The 20,107-nt window shown below is 41.2% G+C and overlaps 1 protein-coding gene across 1 annotated transcript; it reads right to left on the bottom strand.

The window, feature by feature from the left end:
* Positions 1 to 5,490: 5,490 nt before the first annotated feature.
* Positions 5,491 to 7,071, bottom strand: LOC122841362 (neurotrophin receptor-interacting factor homolog). Its single transcript, XM_044134628.1, has 2 exons — positions 6,067 to 7,071; positions 5,491 to 5,516 (listed from the first exon to the last, which is right to left on the bottom strand). The coding sequence occupies exons 1-2, from the start codon at positions 7,022 to 7,024 to the stop codon at positions 5,491 to 5,493; spliced, it is 984 nt and encodes a 327-aa protein (XP_043990563.1). The 5' UTR covers positions 7,025 to 7,071.
* Between the last annotated feature and the right edge of the window lie 13,036 nt (positions 7,072 to 20,107).

Raw genomic sequence — 20,107 nt, forward strand, 5'->3', positions numbered from 1 at the left:
AGGATATGGCCTAAATACTGGAGCTCTTTCTTTGCCAATGAACATTTCTTGGGATGAACAGTCAGGCCGGCTTGCTTAATGGTCTGCAGCACCCGTCTCAGATGAATCAGGTGTTCTTGCCAAGAATTGCTGTAAATGACAATATCGTCAAGGTAAGCTGCAGTAAATGACTCCATACCTGACAGTACCTTATTCATCAGTCTTTGAAATGTGGCGGGTGCGCCATGGAGTCCAAAAGGCATCTTTGTAAACTGCCATAATCCCTGCGGGGTCCTGAAGGCAGTTACAGGCTTAGCAGCATCTGTTAAAGGAACCTGCCAGTATCCCTTGCAAAGGTCTAAAGTACTTATATATTTAGCCTGGCCAACACATTCAATGAGATCATCCAACCTTGGTAATGGGTAGGCATCAAAGTCTGATTGAGCATTTACCTTTCTAAAGTCAATGCAAAAGCGGATGCTCCCATCCTTCTTGATAACCAAAACCACCGGATTGCTCCATTCACTGGTGGATGGTTCAATCACGCCAAGCTTCAACATGACCTCAATTTCCTCTTTTAACACAGGAGCCATCTTCTCTGGGATACGAAACATTCGTTGCCGGATAGGGACACTGGTCTTCAAACGAATATCATGCTCCACCAAGTCTGTTGAACCTGGTTGTTCTTTGAAGAGATCTGAAGGAATAATGGCCTCCAATTCCTGTTGCTGGGTGAAGGTGAGATGAGAGATATCAAGTGAAATAACAGAGTCTTTTACAGTTGGCAACTCACCCTCATCATCATCTTCCTCTTCCACAGCACGCACAAAGCACTGCTGACTAAGGGGCGGAGCCCGGGATTTCCACTCCTTAAGCAGATTGATGTGAAAGGTTTGCTTGGTGTTTCTTCTCTCAGGCATCTCAATCTCATAGGTGGTAGCACTTAGCTTCTTTACAACCGTATATGGTCCCTGCCATTTTGCTAGAAGTTTATTGTCAGATGTTGGAAGTAATAAGAGAACCTTCTGACCTGGTTTGAAGGATCTGCATCTGGCAGTTTTATCATACCAGGTCTGTTGCTGCTGTTGAACCTTCTCCAGGTGCCTTCTGACGAGGTTGGTTGTCTCCTCCATCTTCTGTCTCATATTTAGAATGTAACTGATGACATTGTTCGATTGATCCTTCTTGCCGACCCAGGACTCTTGAAGAACATCCAGCGGACCCCTCAGCTGCCTGCCATAAAGAAGTTCAAATGGCGAAAAGCCAGTGGATGCCTGCGGAACTTCACGATAAGCAAACAGAAGATAGGGTAACCACTTATCCCAATCCTTGCCATTGACAGAGATAAACTTCTTCAGCATACTCTTTAATGTCCTGTTGTACCTCTCCACCAGCCCATCAGTCTGTGGGTGGTAGGGGGTGGTCCGAATACCCTTTATGCCCAACAATCTGTAGACCTGCTTAAGATTGTTAGACAGAAAGTTAGTACCTTGGTCAGTAAGTACCTCTGATGGAATCCCCACCCTAGAGAACAACTGGAGTAAAGCATATGCTATCTGTTTAGCTGTTATGTCTCTAAGGGGAAAAGCCTCTGGATAGCGAGTGCTATAGTCGCATACTACCAGGATAAACCGATTTCCTGCCTGGGTCCGTTCAAGTGGTCCCACAATATCCATACCTATTCTGCTGAAAGGAACATCAATAATAGGTAATGACTGCAGTGGATATTTTGGGACATTTTTTCCCCCTGACAGCTGACACACTGCACATGATTGGCAGTACTCTTTTATTTGATTAAAGAGACCTGGCCAATAAAACTTGGCATAAATCCTGTCATAGGTCTTTTTAAAACCCAAATGTCCTGCCCAGGGAGCACCATGACCCAAATTTAGCACTTGTTCCCTTAGACTTTGTGGAACCACCAGCTTCTCAGATCCTGTTTTCCCCCCATGAAGGTAAAGCAACCCATCTCTAAGGATATAATTCCCCCCATCAGGATGTTTACCAATTTCTCCCTCAGTGATAGGAATTGCTTGATCAAAAAGACCCTTCAGTGACTCATCAGACTGTTGTAACCTCTTGAAGTCAATTTGTGAACCCACAGTGTCCCCATCAAGATCTGGCAAACCCAATGATGTTTGCCTAACTGTGCCTGCCATTTTATGAAGCCTTCTTTGTTGTTGGTTTGCGATGAAAAAAATACAATGTCCAGCCGTCATAGAGCTCTAAATTGTTTCTTTATATAACTCTTTGCACATCTCTCCACAAAACACAGCCTCACAAACATTTCAGACACTAGCAGGGAGCCACCCCTTAATTCCATACACCTGGCTTTTAAAACAGTGCCTGAACTGATTAAGGGGCGGAGACAATTACCTTACCAGGTAGGAAAGAAAAACCTTGGTGTTAAACAATATTTCCACACAAATACACACAAAATTACAAACAACAATTTAACAAAACAAAAACAAGCTGGGCCCAAACAAAAAATAAAACACACACAAAAAAACAACACCACCTGAGGGATAAATCCCTCACACTTCCCTCCCCTTCAAGGGACTCGCTGTTCACAGCGAGACAAAAAGTCTGCAACTGTATTCTCTTTTCCTGGAATGTAGCCTATCTTAAACCGATAAGGTTGGAGAGACAGGAACCATCGTGTTATGCGACTGTTCGTGTCTTTCATGGCTTCCAACCATTTCAGTGCCCGATGGTCAGTTTCAAGAGTGAACTCTCGCCCCAGAAGGTAATATCTGAAAGAGTCAATTGTCCATTTGATAGCCAGACACTCCAATTCCACTGCCGAATATCTGGTCTCTCGCGGGAACAACTTCCTACTAATGTAGGCAACTGGTTTCTTCTCTTCTCCCTGCAAAAGAACCCCACCAATCCCCCTTGCAGAAGCATCAGTCTGAACAGTGAAGGGTAAAGTGAAGTTTGGGCTCTGGAGCACAGGTTCTTGGCACAGTGCCTGCTTCAAATCCTGGAAGGCCTTCTCCTGTGCTTCTCCCCAAACAATTTTTATTTTTGATGACCCAGTAAGGTCAGAAAGAGGAGCTGCTCTAGCAGAAAAGTTCCTGATAAATCGACGGTACCAACCTACCAGGCCCAAAAAGGACCTGACTTGTCTTCTGGTTGTTGGTCTCTCTGCTGCTTTAATTGCCTCCACCTTATCTTTCACTGGCTTTATGACTCCTCCACCCAGGATATGGCCTAAATACTGGAGCTCTTTCTTTGCCAATGAACATTTCTTGGGATGAACAGTCAGGCCGGCTTGCTTAATGGTCTGCAGCACCCGTCTCAGATGAATCAGGTGTTCTTGCCAAGAATTGCTGTAAATGACAATATCGTCAAGGTAAGCTGCAGTAAATGACTCCATACCTGACAGTACCTTATTCATCAGTCTTTGAAATGTGGCGGGTGCGCCATGGAGTCCAAAAGGCATCTTTGTAAACTGCCATAATCCCTGCGGGGTCCTGAAGGCAGTTACAGGCTTAGCAGCATCTGTTAAAGGAACCTGCCAGTATCCCTTGCAAAGGTCTAAAGTACTTATATATTTAGCCTGGCCAACACATTCAATGAGATCATCCAACCTTGGTAATGGGTAGGCATCAAAGTCTGATTGAGCATTTACCTTTCTAAAGTCAATGCAAAAGCGGATGCTCCCATCCTTCTTGATAACCAAAACCACCGGATTGCTCCATTCACTGGTGGATGGTTCAATCACGCCAAGCTTCAACATGACCTCAATTTCCTCTTTTAACACAGGAGCCATCTTCTCTGGGATACGAAACATTCGTTGCCGGATAGGGACACTGGTCTTCAAACGAATATCATGCTCCACCAAGTCTGTTGAACCTGGTTGTTCTTTGAAGAGATCTGAAGGAATAATGGCCTCCAATTCCTGTTGCTGGGTGAAGGTGAGATGAGAGATATCAAGTGAAATAACAGAGTCTTTTACAGTTGGCAACTCACCCTCATCATCATCTTCCTCTTCCACAGCACGCACAAAGCACTGCTGACTAAGGGGCGGAGCCCGGGATTTCCACTCCTTAAGCAGATTGATGTGAAAGGTTTGCTTGGTGTTTCTTCTCTCAGGCATCTCAATCTCATAGGTGGTAGCACTTAGCTTCTTTACAACCGTATATGGTCCCTGCCATTTTGCTAGAAGTTTATTGTCAGATGTTGGAAGTAATAAGAGAACCTTCTGACCTGGTTTGAAGGATCTGCATCTGGCAGTTTTATCATACCAGGTCTGTTGCTGCTGTTGAACCTTCTCCAGGTGCCTTCTGACGAGGTTGGTTGTCTCCTCCATCTTCTGTCTCATATTTAGAATGTAACTGATGACATTGTTCGATTGATCCTTCTTGCCGACCCAGGACTCTTGAAGAACATCCAGCGGACCCCTCAGCTGCCTGCCATAAAGAAGTTCAAATGGCGAAAAGCCAGTGGATGCCTGCGGAACTTCACGATAAGCAAACAGAAGATAGGGTAACCACTTATCCCAATCCTTGCCATTGACAGAGATAAACTTCTTCAGCATACTCTTTAATGTCCTGTTGTACCTCTCCACCAGCCCATCAGTCTGTGGGTGGTAGGGGGTGGTCCGAATACCCTTTATGCCCAACAATCTGTAGACCTGCTTAAGATTGTTAGACAGAAAGTTAGTACCTTGGTCAGTAAGTACCTCTGATGGAATCCCCACCCTAGAGAACAACTGGAGTAAAGCATATGCTATCTGTTTAGCTGTTATGTCTCTAAGGGGAAAAGCCTCTGGATAGCGAGTGCTATAGTCGCATACTACCAGGATAAACCGATTTCCTGCCTGGGTCCGTTCAAGTGGTCCCACAATATCCATACCTATTCTGCTGAAAGGAACATCAATAATAGGTAATGACTGCAGTGGATATTTTGGGACATTTTTTCCCCCTGACAGCTGACACACTGCACATGATTGGCAGTACTCTTTTATTTGATTAAAGAGACCTGGCCAATAAAACTTGGCATAAATCCTGTCATAGGTCTTTTTAAAACCCAAATGTCCTGCCCAGGGAGCACCATGACCCAAATTTAGCACTTGTTCCCTTAGACTTTGTGGAACCACCAGCTTCTCAGATCCTGTTTTCCCCCCATGAAGGTAAAGCAACCCATCTCTAAGGATATAATTCCCCCCATCAGGATGTTTACCAATTTCTCCCTCAGTGATAGGAATTGCTTGATCAAAAAGACCCTTCAGTGACTCATCAGACTGTTGTAACCTCTTGAAGTCAATTTGTGAACCCACAGTGTCCCCATCAAGATCTGGCAAACCCAATGATGTTTGCCTAACTGTGCCTGCCATTTTATGAAGCCTTCTTTGTTGTTTGCTTTTCCTCACTTTAACCACACTCTCAAAAGGGATATTAAAGAAAGGCAGTTCTTGCAGAGGATTTAACTCATCAGCAGTCTCAGAGTTTATATGCTGGCCTGTCTCCACAACCTCAGGTAAAGGCTTAGAATCCTCATCCCCAGTTAACTGTTTAGCTCGTGTTTGTGATCTGGTTACAATATACACTGGCTTACAGGCCTGAATCAGTTCTGGTAAAACTGGAATATCCTGACCCAAAATAACTTTATAGGCAAGACCTTCCACTACACCAACACTTAAAAGATAAGTTTGGTTTGCCACCTCTAAATAGACTGCTGCAGTGGGGTAAGTTTTATGATCACCATGCACACAGGAAATATCAAGACCTGGGCCCCCTAAATAGCATTGATTTTTCAGCATAGAAGGGTGGACTAAGGTCTGTACACTTCCCGTATCTAACAGAGCAATGGCTGGCTTTCCATTTACTCTAACCTCCATGACTTGTTTCTTACCCTGAAATTGGTCTTCTGCAAACACTGGCCTTGGTACAGTGCAAAAATATGCTGATTTGGCTTTTCTCAATGGGCACTCTGGTTTTATATGACCCTCTTGACCACAGAAATAGCAGACAATAGGTTTTGTTTCTGACTTAGGCTTAGCTAAGAATATTTTTCCCCTTTGCTTCTCTGCAACTGCTATCTGACCTGGACCACCAGCCATAGCTACCCACCCAGACTTACCCTGCAGTAAGCTGGACTTCTGTTGTAGGTTGTATCGGAAGGTTTTTGGTCCCCGCCTTGCAGCCAGGAAATTCTCAACAAGCTCTGCTGCTTCTTGTGCCGCTGCTGGGTTCCTCTCTTTGACCCATACTCTCAGCTCCGGTGACAAAGAACTGTAGAACTGTTCCAGGATGAGAATCTCTCCAATATCCTCCTTTCTTCTCCTCTGAGGTTGCATCCACTTCAAGTAAAGGTCCTTCAGACGGTTGTAGAACTCTCGAGGGGTTTCATTCACACGAACCTCCGGTTCTCTGAATCGTTGTCGGTAAACTTCTTCATTAATCTCATACTTTGTCAAGATTGCTGCTTTTACTTCAACATATTCACAGGAATCCTCTGCAGCCATGGCCACATATGCTGCTCGGGCCCTACCGGTGAGATGAGGCACCAATCTTACTGCCCAGTCCCTCTCGGGCCACTGGTATGCCGTTGCTAACCTTTCAAAGGTTGTCAGGTATTGTTCAATGTCATCTCCCTCCTCAAACTTTGGAATATCAGATTGAGTCCATGCTCTCTGTACTGGCTCACCTCTAGATTGAGGCCTAGGGGCTGGCTCAACATCTGCTTCTGATGAGGAGCCTGATTGTGCTCCATCTTTCTGCTGCTTCTCCAGATCATCTCTGAGATTGTTAATTTCAACCTGCATCTGGTGCCATCTCCTTTCTTGCTTACACTCTTCTTTGTCCCATCTGTCAACAAAGTCACTCTGGAACTGAAGACATCTTTCCAACATGGCAGCAATGCTGTTCATATCCACAGACGCAGTTTCATCACTGGACTGCAAAGTCGGCTGACCTGTAGTTCCCTCCTGCTCTGTACCCTCCACTGGAGCTGCTTCTGCCACTTTGAGGCCTTTTGCCTGCTGCTTTGGACCCATAATTAGCTCTTGGAAATCAGCGTCGCATCCCACTCCTGACATCAAAATGTTGGTTTGCGATGAAAAAAATACAATGTCCAGCCGTCATAGAGCTCTAAATTGTTTCTTTATATAACTCTTTGCACATCTCTCCACAAAACACAGCCTCACAAACATTTCAGACACTAGCAGGGAGCCACCCCTTAATTCCATACACCTGGCTTTTAAAACAGTGCCTGAACTGATTAAGGGGCGGAGACAATTACCTTACCAGGTAGGAAAGAAAAACCTTGGTGTTAAACAATATTTCCACACAAATACACACAAAATTACAAACAACAATTTAACAAAACAAAAACAAGCTGGGCCCAAACAAAAAATAAAACACACACAAAAAAACAACACCACCTGAGGGATAAATCCCTCACACTTCCCTCCCCTTCAAGGGACTCGCTGTTCACAGCGAGACAAAAAGTCTGCAACTGTATTCTCTTTTCCTGGAATGTAGCCTATCTTAAACCGATAAGGTTGGAGAGACAGGAACCATCGTGTTATGCGACTGTTCGTGTCTTTCATGGCTTCCAACCATTTCAGTGCCCGATGGTCAGTTTCAAGAGTGAACTCTCGCCCCAGAAGGTAATATCTGAAAGAGTCAATTGTCCATTTGATAGCCAGACACTCCAATTCCACTGCCGAATATCTGGTCTCTCGCGGGAACAACTTCCTACTAATGTAGGCAACTGGTTTCTTCTTCTCCCTGCAAAAGAACCCCACCAATCCCCCTTGCAGAAGCATCAGTCTGAACAGTGAAGGGTAAAGTGAAGTTTGGGCTCTGGAGCACAGGTTCTTGGCACAGTGCCTGCTTCAAATCCTGGAAGGCCTTCTCCTGTGCTTCTCCCCAAACAATTTTTATTTTTGATGACCCAGTAAGGTCAGAAAGAGGAGCTGCTCTAGCAGAAAAGTTCCTGATAAATCGACGGTACCAACCTACCAGGCCCAAAAAGGACCTGACTTGTCTTCTGGTTGTTGGTCTCTCTGCTGCTTTAATTGCCTCCACCTTATCTTTCACTGGCTTTATGACTCCTCCACCCAGGATATGGCCTAAATACTGGAGCTCTTTCTTTGCCAATGAACATTTCTTGGGATGAACAGTCAGGCCGGCTTGCTTAATGGTCTGCAGCACCCGTCTCAGATGAATCAGGTGTTCTTGCCAAGAATTGCTGTAAATGACAATATCGTCAAGGTAAGCTGCAGTAAATGACTCCATACCTGACAGTACCTTATTCATCAGTCTTTGAAATGTGGCGGGTGCGCCATGGAGTCCAAAAGGCATCTTTGTAAACTGCCATAATCCCTGCGGGGTCCTGAAGGCAGTTACAGGCTTAGCAGCATCTGTTAAAGGAACCTGCCAGTATCCCTTGCAAAGGTCTAAAGTACTTATATATTTAGCCTGGCCAACACATTCAATGAGATCATCCAACCTTGGTAATGGGTAGGCATCAAAGTCTGATTGAGCATTTACCTTTCTAAAGTCAATGCAAAAGCGGATAAATCCCTCACAATGAGGGAGAAAACCCATCTGCCTTTGGCAAAGCAGTGCAACCCTATCCATTTATATCACAGCATTCACACAGAAAAGCACTTTGGCAGGGATTTTACACTGATAGGTGATTGGAGTTTTATTTTGAGATCAATGAATATAAATTCTGAAATGACGAGTATTGAGGATAAAGAATCCTGATGGCCAAATTTCTGCTATAGATCCTTGTAAACATTTAGTATACCACTAAACAAAAACTGAAAAATCCCATAATAAGGTTGACATACCGAATAGTTTCATGAAAACTCACATTTCACTCTAGGAGCTATCACTCTTTAATCATTTTCTCTTATTGCGAACTGTCCATCCAACTGTCATATGTACGTCTAAGTTGTAATTAAAAATGACAGGTTCAAATTATTTTGTAAAAATACAAAGACTCTTCAACATGACAGAATGTGCATGGACATTGATTTTAGAGCTGTTACCATTTGCAAGCTAGGTACAATTCATCGTCTAGTGTCTGCAGATTTTGAAGAGCTTTGCTACGCACACTGTCCTGCATTCACTCCCCTTATGTCTGAATTTATCTTCATAAATTGTTTACTGAAGTTTTGAGAACTTTTCACCCAATCCAATCCAACACTGAGGAAATTATTTATGACATTACCAGGGCAAAGACTCACCAAACACAAATAATCAGCACTCCTGTTTTATATCATATTGTTACTCCAGGTAGTCAATACTTGACGTTCCCTCTTACTTCATCAATCTATTAGGCAATCACTTCTTATTGATTTCTCTCCTATGATTGAAGCTCCTGTGAAATTACCACTGTAAAAACATAAAAAAACTGGGAATTGTTGGTTGGTTGAAAAGAGGTCAATTGTCCTTTGAACGGTGAACATAAAGAAAAAGGGGACAAAAAGCGACTGAGCTATCAGGGTTTAATGGTGTATTAAGATTTTATATAAGTCATTTAACCTTTCACCTGCTCACAATTATGAATTTGCTTGCCATGTTTCATCAATGGCGTTGATCACTGTTATTAGTTTTCTGTTAACTGGACTTATCAAAAGCCATAATCCTGGTCACCACGTGGCCACATTTGAACAAGAGAGGTTATCATCAGCTATCAGCATGGAATAGTAATGAGGGTGAATGGACGCAGGAGATAAAACCAGAGGCTGTGTGTGCGCAGCTGGTGTGTTGTCCTTCCCGGTGTGTACGCGTGGCAGGTCAGGGTGTCTGGAATTTTAATGGTGACACCACAAACAATGGAGAAAACCTTTATTCACAACAACAGACCTTTTATTGTGTGCATGTTGACTAATTGCTCTGTGCAGAAATATTTTCAGACTTGTAAACAAGGAGATGATCACCGCAAGGTGAACCCCCAACAAAACGGACTGACAGAAAAGGCACTGAACAGTCAACATATACTTGTAATTTTTTCCTTGAAGATACATATCATCTTCCACGTAGACAGTTGTTTTTAGGCAAACTAGAAAGTTTTTATTAAGTATCATTATGACACGACCATTGACAATAGTGGAGCACTATGGATCAGAACTTGTTACTATTATTAGAAATGTTTAAAACTGAATTCCAGCTGGGCAAGCGATTTGAAATGTAAGTGTATTGTCCAAGACATTTTGAGGTAAATCTGCAGTATGTTAAGGCTGAGGAGACACAAAGAAAGACCCAGGACATGCTGGAGGGTTGGCATATTTAGCTGCCCTGGGATTCCCCTGGAGGAACTGGCTCAAGTGACTGGCAAGAGGGAAGTTGGTCTCCTATGCTTAAACTGCAGCCCCTACGAAATGAACCCAGATTAATTGAGACAAAGAAAGGAAGAAGAAAGAAAGAGGAAAAGAAGGAAGGAAAGAAAGAAAAAAATAAACAGAGAGAAAGAGGGAGAATAGACAGATAGATGGATAATAAAAACCGAAAAGAATGTATTTACAACTTTTTTCTAATATCTCCAAAAGTAGAATTGCATATTTTTTTAATTTAAACTTTGATTTAAAATAATTACATTATTTGTCAGCTACTTGCAGGTGCATTTGGATTAATCATCCCTAAGATGTGTCCAGATCTTTACTGGATCTCACCAATGTCAAACTGAATTGATTAGTCACGAAGTAGAAAGACTTCCCTAAAGGCAGATAAAACTGTGGTGGATCATGAATCACTGCATGAGTATAAAACCATTTTTAGAGCGCTGAGTGCTCCCTTGAGTCCTGTGGCCTCATTAATTGTTAAATGGAAGCATTTTCTAATTACAAGGTGTTGATTTGACCAAAGAGAGTAACTGGAGAAAAAGGAAATGTATGGCAGTGGGGTTTTAGTAGTGGAGCGTTTAAAAGGACACAATGCAAAAATAAGAGATTCGCTTAATATGAAGTAAATATTTTTTTTCCTGATGCTTTTTAGTGGCTAGGATGGAGAGAGAGAGAAGGAATGTAAACAAATATCAAATATTCCTCAAATTGCATGAAAGATGCAACAAACAAGGAGCCTCTGAATCCGTAGACGACACCTTTTAGACACGAGAGAGTCTTAGGATAAATGTGGCAGTTCGAGGTCTACAAAGCTTGCAGAAGCTGAAATCAACTGTGTGTCATTTCCTGCAGGTTGGACTTCAATTGCTAAAGTTTAGGATATGAGGAAATAAATGCATCCTTCCATGTGTAAAAACAAAAACATCTGAATATCTAGAGAAAATTCTTACATATGCTGACCAGATAAAATGTTGAATAGGAGGATGTATAGCCTGTTGTGTTATTGCCTCCACACTCATGCACAGCCTCCACTGCGGTGGAGGCACGGAAAGGAACATGAGCACAGACAATAAAACACATAAAAATGCCTGTAAATTGATTTTCTTGTCAGTTGATCTTAGTTATGAATGAGAACAGCACATGGAACAAATTCACGGCCAAATTTAGGCTCAGAGGAAATGCTTTTGTTGTTGTGAGTCTTATCAGTTAGATCAAAGTAAGTGTTTGATTTTTTTTCTAGTTTCCCTCCTACAAAGGAAGGAGATGCCCAGATAGACAGAATAAAAAGAAAAATCCAGAAAAAATTACAGAAGCAAGGAGAATTAAAGTTTTATTGCATGAAGTAAGTATTGGATCCCATACCAAGCATGAATTCCAGCGCTCAAAATCCAGCTTTTCTTTTTTAAAAAAAAAAAAGGTTTTCCTATCATCCACTCATTACCTTCATGAATAGCAGCTATTTCAACTCATTACCTGTATAAAAGACACCTTTCCACACATTCCATCAATCAGACCAAATTTCCTGCTACAGTGACAATTGTGAACAAAGCTTTCTAAACCAAATATTAAATAAATGTATTTATTGTATCAAATACCCATTTCATGTACTAAAATGCAAATTACCTGTTAAAATAATCAGACAATGTGATTTTATTTTTGATTTTTTTGATTTTGTGCCTGCAATGAAAATTACAAATCTCTCCATTCTTTTCATATGAGAAAACATGAAAAATTGGCAGTGCGTCAAATAGTTATTACTTTAATAAGTTAAATTACTCTAAAACAAATTAACTAAAGACATGGTAGTGTGAATTGTTCCTCTCTAAAACTGTTTTCTTTCATTAAGTAGATTTTGGCTGTTTTCTCCTTCCAGCTGATCGCCTCTTTGAACAATATCTCCAGGCTTTGGTTGAAAATATGTTGTAATCCTGTAAAAGTTTGAACATAACTAACCAATTACCTTCAGCTCTATTGTCGTACGCTCAACTATTCACATTTAATTTGAGAGGTGATAAAGAAACGTTTTCTAGCTGAAGTCTCTCTAATTTTCTGGAGCTGGATGTGGAGCACAGAAGGAATGCCAGTTATCCTCTTAGAGTTCAACATCGTAGTCTTTTGCTGTTTTAATTTGGGGGGCAAAAAAGTGAAAGAAGTTCAAGGGGTGTAAATACTATGAAGGCTTGATGTAAATTCAAACTGGAAGACTCTCTAGCCCCACCTGCATCAACCAATCGGGGCGTCTCGCTCATCGTCGTCGACCTATCAACGCTGGACCAAGCCACGTCACGGACAATCACCGACCAAGCCCCAGTTGATTAGGACCTCCATCCATGGCATCTTCCCCTTTCCAGCTGGGCTCAACCCACCTCCACCCCTTCTCCACCTCCACTCTCCTGGCTCTTCGTGCGCCCATCTTTCTCCGACCTCCACCACCCGTGTATGAGACCTGGGGGGATGACATTCCTAACCAGCATCAGGAATGCTCATCCGAACTTATTGCAATTCACAGCTTGATGTCCTCAGCCGAGCGCCAAAGAACTTTCATTCACACACGTCAACAAACCTTTTTAATCCCTCTCTTTCTCCGTCTGAGTCTCTCCAGATTGAATTCCTAGTACAGCCTACAGTCTTACCTACAAACACCTTCTTTTTTTTTTAAAGCTCTTAAATCCCCACATCCTGCTGTGAGAGGATCTAATGTCATCCTCAGTTCCTGTTGTGTGGCTCTGACATCAGCGCTCACCATTCATCAGGCTAAACAGCACATCACACCTTCCAGGCTCGCAGCAGAAAAATATGCAGATATGGCGGAAATTCTTTCTCAGCTGTGAAGGGCGGGAGAGTAATAAAAGCAGAAAATCATGAAGAGGAATGCAGGGAGGATGGGAGGTATAAAGGAGAAAAAACCAGGGTGAGGAGGGGGGAGGGAGGAGAGGAGAAAAAAAGCCTCAACCTTTTCTAATCAATATCCATTCCCTCGAGCTGTCATGTCGTTGCACAAATGGCTGTTGCATTACCAAACAGAGAGCGTCTGATCCTAAATAAAATATCACCTTCAGTCCTATCCATCTCATTCATCTTCATTTAACAAACGCTCAGCTTTTGGCAATACCTTTTATATTCCCGCTCCTCTACAGACAGGATGAATATGTCAGAATGACAAGTCCTGGCACCTGAATATGGGAGCATTTCTCCTCAGAAAGACACTTGTCTGTAAGCGTCATTGTTCCACTGAGCACTGCAGATGAGCAATTCCGCAGGGACGGATTGCGACGTGCAGTTTAATTTGCAGTTTATGACTCATGGCCTTGTGAGTTGTAAATTGCACGAGGAGCGATTTTAGAACACACAGACATGAAATAAATCTAAAGAGAACGAGCACAATGCAGTAACACTGTTTCTGTGTAGTACAGAGAGTGGGAGTGTGCTGGCATTATGTTCAGTGGAAACCCCCCCACCTTTCACTTCATTCCCCCCCTCCGGTTTGACACAAGCACACTTCCCTGTATTTGTGCTCATGTCTGCTGTAATCTTGCAAAATCAGCTTCACTATGAGGCTTCGCATTCAGCCGTGCATGTGTCTGTTTGTGCATATTCATCCCCTTAAACAAGTGTAGACTGACAGCTGACCTTATCAGCAGAAAGCAGCACCTAATTTGTGCAATGATAAGTCAGTGAAAAATATGTGAAGGCAGAAACCGGCCATCTTTTTGTCCTCCCTCGGTACATCCCCATTCTGGCTGTTTCTGTTATTATTTCCCTTTGGCTCTTCGTTTCATCCTCATCTTTGGGTCTGTCATGAGTAAACAGACAGCATTAATTAAATTACCTCTGTCCATGAAACAAAAAGAATAACAGGAATATCATTGCATCTGTTCTACTGGCTTCTAATGTCTCAATGCTGTCTGTCAGTGGACAGACATGCAAAAGAGCAGATGTCATGTAAAGAGGAAAATATTTAGCCTATAAGCAACACTGAGTGTCACATCTGTGGGGAAAAAATATTTTTTTTTTGCATCTGAGAAGGTCAGAAAAAAGTAATTTGGACCTTCTTATTACCTCTGTTTTCTTGCTGATTAATTATATAACAGTGAATTGCAAACCTATGAATTCTCAATTTTTCTCACATTTTGTCATGGTACAGTCACTTGTACTTAAGTCAAATTGTACATGATGGACCAATAACAAAGTAATGCATAGTTGTGAAGTGGAAAAACTAGAATGTTTTCTCCCTCCAGCCCCCAAATAACCATAAAAAAAAGTGTAGCATGTTTCTATTCAGCCACGTTTAGAAGAATTCCCCTAAATATTTTGGATTTCATTGCTGTCAGTATTCTACAAACTGGTAAAACTAACTATGCATTTAATTCACAAAATGCAATACAACAGTTCTCTGAAGGCTTTGGAGACTGTGAGAAGCTTGAGCCAAAAATTCAGCTTTTTTTTATAACAACTGAGGGTAAATAGTTATTTGATAGCACATTGTGATGAGGCTATGTGCCTGGGAAATAATACTGCCTCTTTAATTAAAAAAACAATGAGAAATTTTGTTTGTAGTTTGCCAGAGGTCATTGCAATTAGTTGAACTTGTTCCAATTCTGTCTGCTAGTGGGTCAAAACTGTGGACCAAAACTGTAAGAATTCAGCTAGAACATGGATGTAAAAGTTTGATCAGAGCTTGTTCATGTGTTTGAATGGTCTAGTTAAAGTTTAGAACAAAATCCAGTTAAGAATCTGTAGTGTGATTTACAAATTTGAATACATAGAAGTTCTATCTAACCTGTACATAAGTTAAGATGCATAAAACTTCTGTTTTGTGTCATGTCTCCATGCAGTTACAGCTTTAATGCATTCCTCCTTTATTGCAGTGTCTATCTCAGATTGTTCTGAATAAGCAGGCGATCTGTCACAGGGTCACACAGAGACGCATCGGACAAACTGTTTTCATGGAGAATCAAGTCAAATGAATAAACTAGGAAAGAAAAATGATATGAAAAGGAAGTGGGAAAGGTCTCTTGTCATCCCATTTGCCTGTCTTTGACCTTTCTTCTCATGGCTTTCTGTTGCTCGGCACTCTGATCAGCGGCGCAGTGACAGGATCCCGATCCTCAGAGCTGCTTCTCCACTTCAAGTGCCAAGCCAAATGACCCGATACCGCACCGGAACAGCGCGAGCCGAGCCATCATACGCATGCACACACGACAGCACACAAAGCTGCAGCCTGTGAGGGCTTGGGATGTCTCTGCTTCTCCTTTGGGTCCGCTTGAGATGTCATGTTTTTAAGCAGCTGCTAACAGTCTGCTCTGGCCACTAACCCTGCCTGTTTTGGGCCAACACCTTACAGAGGAGCACTAATGATCCCTCTTCTTCTTTCTGTCTCGTTCGCTCTTCCATTCATCTCTCACAGTTTCTTCCACTGCCTTTATTGCTGTTTATCTATCTCATTTACACTGCACCCTCTCCCTCGGTTTACTACGTTTCCTTCTGATTGCATGTATTTATAATCCCGCCCGTCAGCACCTGCACCTGCTCATTATTTCTGTTTGTGAACACGTGTTGCTCATAATCGCGCGTGCTACTTTGTATTCGCGGTTGGGCATATCTGTGTTAACCCACTGTCCATTAACATTGCGTTTACTGCCTCTGTATCATTAAGAAGCACAGACAAGTGTCCTAGTAAAAGCCTGGGACATAAACTGAAGTGATGCAGCTCCGGTCAGACTCACATTATTCTCTGTTCTATTTCCATGGCTGCCTGGAAGCCTAAAAGCCCTCATAAATTACACTGTTATTTGGGTCAAACCTCTGTTAGTAAGCCCGGGCTTGATTTAGAGGCTCGGCATCCACCCTTATTTTTGAATTTGTGCTGTACATGTGTATGACCTGCACACCACACACATGCGCCAGCCGATGCCTGTTTTGTGGTAAAATAAACAATAAACATTTATTCACATCCCACTGAGTGCAGCGTATAGATGCAGTCAAACAGAAAGGCTTAAATGGGTTTTATTATTTGCAGATAGACCACAAGAGGGGTTCCACACTCCTTTTAAAATGCGTCTAGTGTGGTCAAACATCAGCTATCACAGCATGTGCGCTAATTGCACGTGGTTCTCCTCTGCATGTTAGCAAGGACATTAGCATGTTGCTAAACCGCTAGAGCTAAAGTCAGTTTGCAGAGACATTTTAAAACCAAGTAAAAATGGAAAACATGGGAACCCTTTTTTGCCTCTAGCTTGTAAGCAAACAGATCAGCTGTCCTTTCATTCCATATCTCTCATGATTAGCCTTTCTTTTTCTCAGCCGAGTTCAATTAGTGTACAGAATATACATTTACTAGTTACGAGGACCAAGGTCAGATTAGTCTGATCTGAGTTCTTACTCAGTGAAGAACTGAGTAATTGGTCATAAAAATTTAGGAACACCAGAAGAAATGAAATATAAAAAGTTGCACATACTTATGTAAAAATACAGGCAGCATGACCCACTCATGAACTCTTGCTTTTTGCCATACAAAATAAAGAAACTGCAAAATTTCCTTAGGCCTCAGCCAGTCAATGTCAAGAAGCAACACCCACTAGTCAATGGCAGTCATTATGTGGGTGGTAGTTAAAGCTGGAGGAGGAAATGGTTGGTAGGAATTTCACATTCCTCCTTTAACATCGGGTAGGTGGGTTTGGAGGATGATCTGATGATGGTTGACCAACAATTTTTCTGACATTCCTTTCAAGAACAATTTGTGCTTTTAAAGAGGCTCTTCAGATATCTCCTCAAATAGCAATATGATGCGCTTTTGATGAATTCATTTGTCGTTAGGTACTTTCGAATACATTTTCTTTACAGTATTTGTCTCCACTTGCCGTGTCCCTCTCTGGCCATTAAAGTGCTGGGAAAACATTTGCACATTAAAGCACAATGTAAAGATAACATATTTTTGGAAGCAACTCCGTTCAAGTAAAACTTGTCTATCTTACATTCCTAAAATTCTTTAGCTGACATTTAATATTTGTTGTAAGTAGATAGTAGTGAGTGCCTAGATTTAAGCCAACTACAGTTAGTAAATAAGACAGCTGAGATCATTTCTGTTGAGAGAAGCAGAATCATTGTAAAAACAATTGCCTTTTTCATAATATTATAGTTAATACTGGAAATGGTTAAATATTTAAATGTAGCCAGGAGCTTCACACTAATTTGCAGTAAACCCCCCCTCCCCCCGCCCAAAAAACAAACAAAAATAAAACAATTATCTCTACTAGCCTTTGAAAAGATATCCTGAGACAAAATCAAGTAAAACTATAGTCAAAACCAACATTTTTAAAACGTGCTCACAAGATTGGTCGTAAAACTCAGACTGGCCTTGATTACCACACATGACCGTGATCAGATTAAATGCGAGTAAAATACATGCCACGCTTTTCAGGTTTTTATTTAGCAAATTGTCAAAAACTACGTAGCTTCTCTTAGGTTCACAAATATTTTTAACTCAGGGAAGTTTGTGCTTGTAATTGAACAAATTCCAGATTAGATCAAATTTGTTTCCTTTTGCGTAGCACTGTGAATATCTATATTTGTAAATGAGGGCAGAGATCTTCAAACGTGGACGGATTTGCACTGGGCAAAAAACAGCACTTTGCTTTTGAGGAATTTAGATTATATAGAGAAGGAAATTAAATTATTATATGCTTATCCTCCAATGGGGATCAGAACAGTTGTCATAAATATCCTCTTACTTTTTCATCGATGTAGGCTACAGACATTCTGAATAATGACACTGATGTCTTCATGTTGAGACATTTCTAATCCTAACCAAAAGTGGCTGTTTTTCTAACTCGGCGAAGGTTCTCCTTGCATTCACAATTGCAAAGTATAAATGGAAGAGCCAGAACACCATTGCAGTTTGTATATTAGGGTAATATAAAACAAGTAGTACACAAGCTTCTTAAAGGCATCATTCCAGTGGGAATTGGATTCCTCAAAGATAACTGGAATCTCCTCTTTCTGCCTTTATTTAGTTAACATTTTCAACACAGAGAGTTTGGATATTGGCTTCTGCTGCAAACACAATTTCTGTGTTTTTCCTATTTGTTTTTAATATTTTCACAAATGTGCGGGTCTAATCCGAAACGGGAACATTGGGAAGCCATCAGCAGTTCAACAGCGTTCCACTGCGGGAGAGTGCTTGAATATGGCGTCTTTACTTCTCATTCTCTGCAAATGAGAAACAAAAGAAGTTAAGATGACTGAAACACGAACAAAAATATGAAACAATCAGGCTGCAGCTTGTTTTTTATTGCATATACAATTGAGAAATGATAAGCCAATCAAACAAAACATTGCAAAGTAATGTCATAGATGTTACAGTTCTAAACCTGACCATTATACTTGTGGCTGCAGGTTTAGTCTCATGCTTAAGCTGGAATGGGTTTTCTTTATGCGAGGCTTATATTTAGTGATTATCCTATTGTGCTATCCAAAGCATGATACCTCTACCACCAAATTTTTCGCCATAGATGTGGTGAGGTACCGTATTAGCTTTACACCACATAGCAGTGAGCTGCTTTTCTTTGCTTCTGTTGATGCTGTCTTTTCAGTAATTTTCTCTAACCGGCCTCTGAGGCTTTCACAAAACAGTTGGGTTTACAGTTTTGTGAAATGCTCAAGATATCCTGTCCTGTTCTCTGCTAATTTAAAAACACAATATTTAATACACCCAGACCATCACTCGTCTACTTACCAGAGGCCTGCACTTGTAGGAGCCCACTTAGGATACTGTGATGAAATTCTAGGGTTTTTGGAGACATTTTTTGCAGCCTGTTGTCATGGTGAACTCAGGTGGGTTATTACTTATCTAGCATCCCAGAATTAGGGTAATATAAAACAAGATTGTACTTACCTATCAACCCTGACGAGAAGTGTCTAGTTTTTGTTACTTGAGAACAACATCATTAGCTTTTTCTTCTTTTTCTCTTTCCTTTGGTTTGTTATTTTGTTTGTATTTCCTTTTAATTCCCGTAAAGCACTTTGTATTTCCTTGTTGCTGGAAAAAGTGTTATATAAATAAAATTACCTACCTACCTACTAGGGTTAGGTGTGTTTCTGATCTCTTTTTATATACTTTTCATGTGTTTTTTAAGAGGCTGATTTCTCAAAAGAAATCAGCCTCTCAACTACGTTGTTCATTATTAACGTAGTTTTTGGCACTGGAACTGAAACACTTCACTTTTTTTTATTACTGAACCTGAATAAAACAGATTGTCCTACCTCTGCGGAATGGATAAAGGTGGTTTCTCTGGAAATAAAGCTCTTGCTTCTAAAAAAATAAACGTTTTTCTGATAACACTAAACAGATTATACACATAAACATGCGGTTTGTACAGAAGAACGCTCATGTCTCTCCACTGCTGGTGATGTGCACACACATAATCATAAAGGGAGTTGGTGCAGAGAACCCTGCAAACTAAAACAAATACAGTTTTCATAAAAGCTCCATGGTGTGATATAATTTATGTTGATTCTCTTTTTGTTAGCAATAACTGGCAATGAGTATTTCTCATCTCAATAAACACTTTTTGCAAAGATTAGTGGACCAGAACAAAAGACTCATTGTTAGTTATCTCAGAATCAAAGGATTCATTTCTGTCCACTTTTCTTTAAGGCCAGCTGGAAAGTTCTCAGGTTTTAACAGCATGTTTCAGATCTTGACACTCCACCTTTAGTGTATATAACTCCATTCATCAACAGAGGACACTCCAAACCCATTTTTCTTTGAGTTGTTCACATTTTTAAACAATATTTGTCTTGCAAAATGTTAATTATTTCATT

This window comes from Gambusia affinis, linkage group LG12 (assembly GCF_019740435.1).
Source record: "Gambusia affinis linkage group LG12, SWU_Gaff_1.0, whole genome shotgun sequence".
In the NCBI taxonomy this organism is placed as follows: domain Eukaryota; kingdom Metazoa; phylum Chordata; class Actinopteri; order Cyprinodontiformes; family Poeciliidae; genus Gambusia; species Gambusia affinis.